At 52.5% G+C, this 8984-nt stretch overlaps 3 protein-coding genes across 3 annotated transcripts; 1 reads left to right on the top strand and 2 right to left on the bottom strand.

Moving 5' to 3' along the window:
* Nucleotides 1-637: 637 nt before the first annotated feature.
* GUITHDRAFT_153675 (hypothetical protein) lies at nucleotides 638-1645 on the bottom strand (the record flags this gene model as incomplete). Its single annotated transcript, XM_005828783.1, has 4 exons — nucleotides 1369-1645; nucleotides 1203-1337; nucleotides 896-1008; nucleotides 638-715 (listed from the first exon to the last, which is right to left on the bottom strand). Coding segments are annotated over exons 1-4 (462 nt in total), but the record flags the coding sequence as incomplete, so codon positions are not given.
* Nucleotides 1646-2894: 1249 nt separating this feature from the next.
* GUITHDRAFT_141616 (hypothetical protein) lies at nucleotides 2895-3945 on the bottom strand (the record flags this gene model as incomplete). The annotated part of the gene is made up of 6 exons (XM_005828782.1): nucleotides 2895-2921; nucleotides 2979-3095; nucleotides 3174-3280; nucleotides 3321-3369; nucleotides 3498-3694; nucleotides 3936-3945. The coding sequence occupies 6 exons, from the start codon at nucleotides 3943-3945 to the stop codon at nucleotides 2895-2897; spliced, it is 507 nt and encodes a 168-aa protein (XP_005828839.1).
* Nucleotides 3946-5722: 1777 nt separating this feature from the next.
* Nucleotides 5723-8520, top strand: GUITHDRAFT_74449 (sulfite reductase; the record flags this gene model as incomplete). Its single annotated transcript, XM_005828903.1, has 12 exons — nucleotides 5723-6061; nucleotides 6107-6238; nucleotides 6289-6342; nucleotides 6398-6466; nucleotides 6522-6582; nucleotides 6634-6705; nucleotides 6760-6802; nucleotides 6849-6914; nucleotides 6963-7017; nucleotides 7179-7225; nucleotides 7273-8296; nucleotides 8344-8520. The coding sequence occupies 12 exons, from the start codon at nucleotides 5723-5725 to the stop codon at nucleotides 8518-8520; spliced, it is 2139 nt and encodes a 712-aa protein (XP_005828960.1).
* Nucleotides 8521-8984: the final 464 nt, after the last annotated feature.

Genomic DNA, 8984 nt, shown 5'->3' with positions numbered 1-8984 from the left:
CACAGGCTGCTTCTTTGGGCTCTCCTCCTTCCACGTCGTCACCTCTCCACAAAGGTCATGACGTCCTCGGAGATCCATCGGATGGTCTCGCTGTCTACTGCTGACACCTGCAAACCCCTGAGGGATGCCACAAGGAGGAGGGGGAGAAGCGAGAGGGAGGAAGGGAGGGAGGAAGGAGGAAGTAGAGGGGAGAAGAAGAGGAGTTGGAAGGGAGGAGAGAAAGGAGGGAGGAGGGAGGAGGGAGGAGGGAGGAGGGAGGAGGGAGGAGGAATGGGCAGGATGAACGGATCTTGGCGGAGATTGTGACCTCTGCATTTCTTTTTGCCCACTGGATGGCTGACTTTGAGCCGTCGAGGTGAACAACACTCAATGAGGAGGAGGAGGAGGAGGGAAGCGATTTTGCAGCTGCAAGCGTAGATCCTCCTGTATACGCGAAGCCGTTGAGCACGCGGAGTAGACCATCCTATTTAGAACAGGAGAATGAGAAGGAGTTGCTGCTGCTGCTGCTGCAGTGGGAGGAAGGGGAGAGAGGAAAAAGGATTCGTGGAGGCCATGGAGCAAGAGATGTGAAGGCACGAGGAGGATAGAGAAGAAGCAACTTTAGCAGAACTCTCCCTTCTATAAACATCTCCCTCACCTCATCGTGTGACCCCCTTCTCCTCATCGTCTCCCTGATCCACTTCCAGTTGCTCTTTTGCTCAGGAAAGATCCCGATCTGCGCGAGGAGGGGAGGGGAGGAGGAAGAGAGGAGGAAGAAGAGAAGAGAGGAGAGGAGAGGGAAGAGGGGAGGGGAAGGGAGAAAGGGGGGGGAGGGAGGAAAGGGGGAGGAAAGGAAGGGAGGGCGAGAGAGGGAAAGGTCAGTCAGCTTCCTCTCTCCCAACAAGTCAAGATCTACCTGGCCCTGATCGGAAGGAGCGAGAGAAAACCTGATGTCAACCTCCTCGAAAGAGATGGACCAGTCCGCAGGAACCTGCTCCATCCCTTCCCACGATCCTCGTTTGCTCGCGTCTGCTGCCTTCTTCAGCTCCTCCTTCAGCTCCCCTCCTTGCCCCTCCTCCCCCCTCCTCTTCCTCCTGCTCTTCTCTCCCCCCCTCTCCTCCCCTCCTCCGTTCTCATTCTCGCTTCCCCTCCTCCGCTCCCCCGTCTCCCCTCCGCTCCCCTCTCCTTCTCTCCCCTCCCTGCAATCTTCGTCGTCCTCCTACCTGCACTCCTGGTCGAAAACTCAAGGTCGATGCTCTTCCACAAGTCTCCCTTGCGAGGCTGCCAGATGGCAGAAGGACAAGGACGGCAGACTGTCAACTCGCCGAACTTCTCCAACCTCTTCAGGTCGCCGCAATCTATGAGCGAGTAGTCGCCGCATGCAGCAACCTCCCGTCCCTGCCCTCGGGCGACCTGCTCCCGCCTGCAGGAGCATGTGATGTCTGGTGGGGGAGAGGACAGAGGGCAGGACGAAGGAGGACGCCGATGGTGCGAGGGACAAGAAGAGGTAATCGAGCAATGTCATCCTGAACTGGCTGCCTCCCCTGTACCCCCTCATGCTGAGATATGGGGAGCGTGTAGGACTGGGTTGCCCGATGCTGTTCAAGGACGCGGTGAAGCTCTGAGGAGCCTCGTGGAGCCTCCGGATGTGGAGCTGTGCAGCCTGACTCATTTGTCACTTCCTGCCTCCCTCCAAGCGCGAGTTGCCCGCAGTCATCGTTCCCTTCCTTCCACATGGACCTACAGTTGCTGTTCAACTTGAATTGTTCCTTGTTGATCTGCTGCTTTTGTTGTCTGATAGACATAACTTCCCTGCCCCAGTCTCCCTCTCCTAAGATCACTAACCGATCACAGTGAAAATCCCTTCATTCCTTCCTGTCTCTTTCCCCTTCTACTTCTCCACTCTTGCTGGCTGTTGCTGATACGTTCCATCGCTCTCCTTCCTTCCGATCTCTTCCTCCTCCTTGCCCTCCTCTTCCGCCTCCCCCTCCCCCCCTCCTCGAATCTTTGGATAGTAGTCCTCTCGCTTCATTGCGTCTGCTCCAATAAATCGCTGTCTTGGGCCAGCTAGCAATTACGGACCAGACTCTCCGGCCGGGCCCGGGCCCCGCCGGGCTGGGCCCGGGGCCCGGCCGCCCGGCCCGGCGCGGCGGCCTCCGTCCGGCGAGGCTCGTTCGGACTCGGAGCCTGGCCCGGGCTCAGTGGGACCGGGGGGGGCACACTTGCACTGCCGCCGGCTGAACGACCGTCCGATCCTGGCAGTAGCCAGCCTGGCAGATCGGACGCTGCCGGTACAAGAATCCACGGGCGGTGACCGGTGGGCTTACCGTCACCCGGCCTTGCCAGTTGTACGGTACTGGGTGACCGTGGCACGCCGGTGAGGGGCTGGCCACACTGACACGGTGGGCCGCCCAGACTAACCGTTGAACGGTTACGGTACGCCGTACGCCGGGTCATCATTTCAAACTGTTGACGGAGTATAGTACACGGACCCAGGAGCCTAGAATACTTCAAGCTCAGCTTGCAACTGTTTTTATTTGACCCCCTTCTTGTTCGAGGTCACGGCAACATCGTCCGGGAGACCTGCAGGCTCTGGAGGTTCGACCTGTGGAAGAACATCGGATGAGAATGCAGTTATGTTGGCAAGACTGAGATCGAGCAGATGTCTCAGGGGAGCAGAGATCATCAAAAAGGTGCAGAGATGTCAGCACCACCACCAGGAAGAGGAGGAGGCACTACAAACTGTCATCGAGACATGCAATGAACTTCACAAGACCCATCAATCATGTCATCAAGTTTCAGCAGCGAGATGAATCAAGGATAAACGACAGTTCATCTTTCACACAGGGGAGTGATCGGGTAACCGGAGAGGTCAGGACCGAAGGAAAGAATCGCATCATGTACACATATCAGTATCACAATGCGGTGGAAACATCAGCACACTGATCACTCGGAAACCAGCAGGAAGTACGAGCACGAGGGCGGCGACTGGATCTCACCGGGGGGGTGTGCGCGTAGAAGTGGTCAGCATACTGATGGCGCATCCAACGCTGGACGTGGGTGAGGTAGCGGATGCGAGGCTCAGCGTTCCTCTTCCAGTTCTGCAGACGCATGACCTGCAGGACCGAATGTCGAACGTCAGCTTCACGTGCAACAAGAGCTGATCAGGGAGGAGGAATCGCAGGCTCACTGACCGTGGCCTTAAGTCCCGCTATCTCTGCTGTATCCTCAGATACCTCCCTCGTTAGAGCCGTCATCACGTCTGTCCAGTCGGGAGTGATGGCTGCATCTTGGCGGTCATCTGACAGCACAAGTTTGACACTCCGCCGATGAGAGCTAACCTGGTTGAGTCGACATGCTCGGGACGTTGGCTAGAGTGCCAGGGGCGCACTGCTGAGAGCAGTAGCACCCGATGACTTGGCAGCAACCGCAAACAGTTGTCGTGGTGGTTGTGTACTGCAATCAAGCCGCTCCGACTCAGATGGATGGTGTGTGTGTGTGTTTCAAGCAGAGTAGACCTGATATTGCGGCATGACGACTTCTTTGGAAGTTTCTGAACGAAGAGCAACCAGAAGAACAGCAACGGAGAGGAGAACGGCAGCAGAAGCTGCTCCGAACAGCTTCACCCTCCGAGACCTGTCCGCATCAGACTGCAGCTCTGCGTTTGTAGGATTACACCGCAGCACCGCTTCTTCCTCGTCATGGATCAATCCATCTGTCAAGACAACATGGCGTCAGCATAGTATTGACCACAATGAATCAAATGAGTGTATCGCAACATCGTCCATCCGCGACATCGTCCATCCGGAAGCAGAACGGTACTAACTACCCGGTAGTACGATCAACATGAAGCGGCATCAAGTGACGGGATCGTCCAAGGTGACAAATCCCTTCCTCTCTCCCTCTCTACGCGTCGCCGCCATCGTCGTCATCGTCCTGCCCTGAGCTGCACTTACAGGTCGCCATGACGAAGGTTCAATGAAGAGCCGCCGCCTTGACCTGTTGATCTTCAGTGAGTCAGAGGGGGGATGAGGGCTTTCATTGCAAGCCTGCCTCATTGAGGACAGTAAATGCTTTTCTGAAGATGTGGGTGCGCAGATACGAGTTGTCCAGGGCAGCAAGGTGGCTGCATCTCGCGACATCTCCGCATCTACTAATATTTTAAAATGTTATTTTTGGATCACCGTAAGGCCCTTCACATCCAAAATTACTTCATTTGAGACGCTTTCTTTATTAATCTGGAAAATTGCCCAACAACAATGTTTTTGTACCACCCCTACCCACATGGAGCCGAATTTCGCCTTGGCCTCCTTTTCTCCCGCCAATTTCATAAGCTGCAGACAATGCTCCAGAGATGGTGCTATGCTCCCATAGTGCGATGTCGAAGATTGATAGTACCCCCACCCCCTGAAATCGTAACGCAATGATATTTGCAGAGGGCAACCCCTACCACCTCGCTCACCGGAGTCTCTGGGGGACATGAGCCGTACGGGTACTGACCACTTCATCCCACCCCACCCTTCAAATTTCGATGTACCCCACCCCCTGATTTCAATGACCTAAAATACCACCGGTAACAATTTCACAATTAGAACAGGTGGGGGTAGTTTGCGTGGGTAGGTTTTCAGCATTCTGTGAAAAGGAGGCTGCCACGTTGATACTACCCCTTCCATAAAGGACCCTTCCCGTGTGATGAAATGATGGCTTCTTCATTGATTCTCTAAGGTATGAGTTTCTTCAATTGGCACCTCAATACAAAGAATGATATAGTCCTACTTACACTTCGGAAACCACTACCCCACCATCACATTGCCATAACCACCTACCTTACAATTGCTTTATATACCCACCACCTTTGTCGACCCACCCACCCATGCTTCAGTAGCCAACCTGTCTCCTCCTACCCCCACCCCCACACAGAGCACTTTCCCCTCATTGTCATTCCCCCACCACCCCTCTCGATGTAAGGAATCTGGTGCATGCGCCCCCTCTTCCGACCCTACCCACCCCACCCTAGCATTCCTCCTCAACCCCTTTCGAATGCAGATTTTAAGGACCCCACCTGTGTAAACTTTCACAATCTCTCTTAGTACCCGTACATTCTAGACCAAAGATGTGGCTGAGAAACCGGTGCCAGAGTTATGTATGATTATCCACCCTGTTCTTTAGTACCCCACCCCGATATTCATAGGGGTTTCATGACCGATGTATAATACCCACCCCATGTGTTGAAACACAACCTGCACTGCAAAAAATGGCTCGAGGCAATGTTGAACTATGCAGAACGTTGGATGTTGCCATTTGCAATGGCAGCAGAACCATGCATCTCGCCTGACTGTATATGTCTTCGATTCTTGCAACTATTTCTTGTCCATTATGTACAGTTTGAAGTGTTCACAATGTAGCAGGAGGATCCTTGTTGGGTTAGAGGACTGAGTGTATTTGGATTTTCTTCAGAACCATCATTTGGGGGCAGTTCATGAGCTTAGAATAAGATAAGTACATTCAAGACATAGATTGAAAGTTCATGGTATGCCTCCCAGTACTTGTTCTATCCTAAATTTTGTAGTTTTTCTTCTCGTTAGCACGTTACGGCTCTTGATTGGTTTTACGCCTCTGCCATTCCTGACTGTAAGAGGAGCTCGATAGTTCGGCAATCCCGTTGAGATGAATTATTGAGTCATGAACTTCAATCTGGCATACCACTGATCTCTCTTCGCTTCGTTTTCAGGTTCTCTTTACCATGGCCGCCAAAATCACCTCTGCAGTAGCACTGCTCGTGGCAGCCTCCCTCTTCCTGGGCGCCCATGCATATCACTCAGTCAGTCTGAACTACTTCGCTCCCTCTGTTAGACCAGTGTTTTCCTTGCGTGCTGGTCAGCGAGGAAGGGTTGGGCCTCGAATGGTGGCCTCGCCGAAGCCCGACCTGTCTGCGTGGTTCGCGCCTGGACAAAAGTATGGGCCTCAGAATCCTGGCCAGCCGGCTCCAACTCAGTTGCCTTATGACAACAACAAGCTGGACAAAAACAAAGTGGAAGCGATCAAAGTCAGTGGCGACCATTTGAAGAGTCCGCTTCAGCAGGTCAGGGTGTTTGGATTTAGGAACTCGTCGTGATCATGAAAGCAGGAAATGGCGGATTTGGAATCCATCGATATCTCTGATGAGGCTGTTGTGATTCTGAAGCATCACGGAAGCTACCAACAACAGAATCGTGACCTCCAGAAGAGTGACAAGAAGGGATATGCTGATTCCTACCAGGTTGCGACGTGCTTTGCCCCTTTGGTCCCTAACTCTTTGTCCTCCAAAAGTTCATGTTGAGGCTCAAGAATCCGTGCGGAAAAGTTGACGCCAAAACGTATCAGGTATGCCGACCTGGAGTCCGCAATTTTAAGGGACATGACGTGACTGGTTGCGCAGTGCATCGATGATCTCTCTGAAAAATATGGACAGAAGGATCTTCGTGCAACCACCCGCATGGCCTTTCAGGTTCACTGCAATTCATGCTTCTTATTTCATAGCTCGTATGCTCAAAGTCTTCCAGATCCATGGCATCAGGAAGAAGGACCTTAAGACTGTCATTGCTTCGATTGCCAATGCAGGAGGTTTCTATTGTTCCTTGGCTAGTTCGCAGTTGTGTTTATTTCATTGCAAAGGATCTACACTCGGAGGCTGTGGTGATATCAACAGAAACGTCATGACTCCTCCAGCACCGGTTTCAGATCCTGGTGTGCAGCATATAACATTTTGTCTTGTAATTCAGATTTCTGACCATGCTTTAGCGTATCAGAATGCATTCCAGACTGCCAACTACATCGCAGAACTGTGCGATATGATGTTCCTATGTGAATTTACATCTTATAGTTTGTAGGTTTAAGCCTTCCAGCCCTTCTTTTGCTGAGCTTTGGCTCGATGGTGAAAAAGCGGCGGAAGTTGAGTAAGCTTCTTTTTTATGCCTTCCTTTCGTTTACCAGTCTTTGCGCAGGTATTGGAAGAAGGATCTCGTTCAGGGAAGCACTGGAACCAACCACATCCCTCCTGTTGCTAGCACAATCGGTGCGCAACTTCTTTCTATTTGCTACAAAGAATCTCACAGATTGGATACAGAGGAGCTCGACAAGAAGATGCATGACGCCAGAATGCATGACGCAGTAAGCAAATAATCAATTATTTTTGCTTAAAATTGAGGAGACGGCGATAGGGAACTGGAATCATCACAGGAGATGAATTGGAACCTCTGTATGGCAGGTATGGAAAGATCGACGGTCGAAATGAATATCTTAGTGTTAAACCAGGACATATTTGCCGAGGAAGTTCAAAGTTGCTGTGACGGTGCCGGGGGATAATTCCATCGATGCTTACACTCACGACGTCTGTCTCGTTGTTATCATGGATGAGTCCGGCAAGAATTTGAAGGGCTACAACATTATGGTTGGTGGTGGAATGGGTCGTACACATAACAAGGAGACCACCTTCGCCAGAACAGCAGACCATCTTGGTTACATTGCTAAGGAAGATCTCACTGAGTGCATGAAGTCGATCTTGGCGGCGCAGAGAGACCATGGAAACAGAGAGATTCGTGCAAACGCAAGGCTCAAATACCTTGTTCATACCCTCGGTGTTGACAACTTCCGCAAGTTGGTTGAGTCATACTTTGGCAAGAAGATTCAACCATGGGTCCCGCTTCCAGAATGGCAGATGGTCGATTGGCTTGGATGGCATCCTCAGGGCGATGGCAAGTGGTTCTTGGGCGTGAATGTTGAACAGGGCCGTATCAAGAATGAGGGAAGCTTCAAGCTCAAGACTGCTCTTCGCAAGATTGTTGACACCTACGGGTGTGACATCCGATTGACCCCTCATCAGAACATCGAGATTTGTGGAATTGAGGAGAAGGAAAAAGCCAAGATTGATGCTATTCTCAAGGAGCATGGAGTCAAATCCATTCAGGAGATTGACGACATGACTCGTAAGGGCATTGCGTGCCCTGCATTTCCCCTTTGCGGACTTGCTCAATCGGAAGCCGAGAGAGTGATGCCTCAGTACATCAATAGGATCAACAACCTCATGGAGAAGATGGGACTGCCTGGAGAGTCCTTTGTCATGCGCATGACTGGATGTCCCAACGGTTGCGCTCGCCCTTACATGGCAGAAATGGCTTTCGTTGGAATGGGAGGAGATTCCTACCAGATTTGGTTGGGCGGATCGCCAAACCAGGATGGCCGCACTGCATGGAGATGGAAGGACAGAGTCAAGAATGAAGATGTTGAGGGCACCATCGAACCACTTCTGTACATGTGGAAGAGTCAGCGCAACGGACAGGTTAACAAACACAAAATTGAACATTGTTGAGCTGACAAGGTGTTCAGGCCGAAAGGTTCGGTGACTTCATCCATCGCTTGGGACAAGAGGCTGTCGACAAGTATGTTGAGTCTTACGAGTCGGGCACTGCTTTTAAGAACGTGGTGGTGGAAAAGCCCCCATTGAAGAAGGTATTTGGCAATTCCTTCAGACTTCTTCGTTTATTCATGTTGTTTCAGGCTTAAACCAGTGGCTCCGGCAGGCTACTGAGGGATGCCTCTGCAAGTTTTCACGAAACGCTCTCAGTACAGAGTCAAGCCATTGTTGCTTATTTCCTTGGGAACCGGCAGGATTTTTATGGTGCAGGAAGTAAAATTGCCACCGTGTCCGATAGTCCGCCCTGTTCAACTCCTGCCACGGCAAGTCAGCGGCGGCTCGGCCCGGGGGCGGCCTGTCCGAACTTCGGCGAATCGGACGCCGAGTTTCGTCGGCGGCCCGGCCGGGCGGCCCGCCGCTGAGCCTGACCGTCACTGGCACTCCGCCGTGTGACTGCCGCAGTCACGCGGCGGTCAACTTCTCATTGCCCCAAGGACCTCATCCGAGATATGATGAAGCTGTCCAGAACTCATCCGTTCGGCGGGCAGGCACCACGCTACTGATCCGATCGGTGCAGGGCCCGGTTATGGACGCCGGCTGTCCGCCGGGGCCT

This window comes from Guillardia theta (assembly GCF_000315625.1).
Source record: "Guillardia theta CCMP2712 unplaced genomic scaffold GUITHscaffold_56, whole genome shotgun sequence".
Taxonomy (NCBI): domain Eukaryota; class Cryptophyceae; order Pyrenomonadales; family Geminigeraceae; genus Guillardia; species Guillardia theta.
Note: the sequence above shows the minus strand (reverse complement) of the source record. Positions and strands in the feature narration are given on the sequence as shown.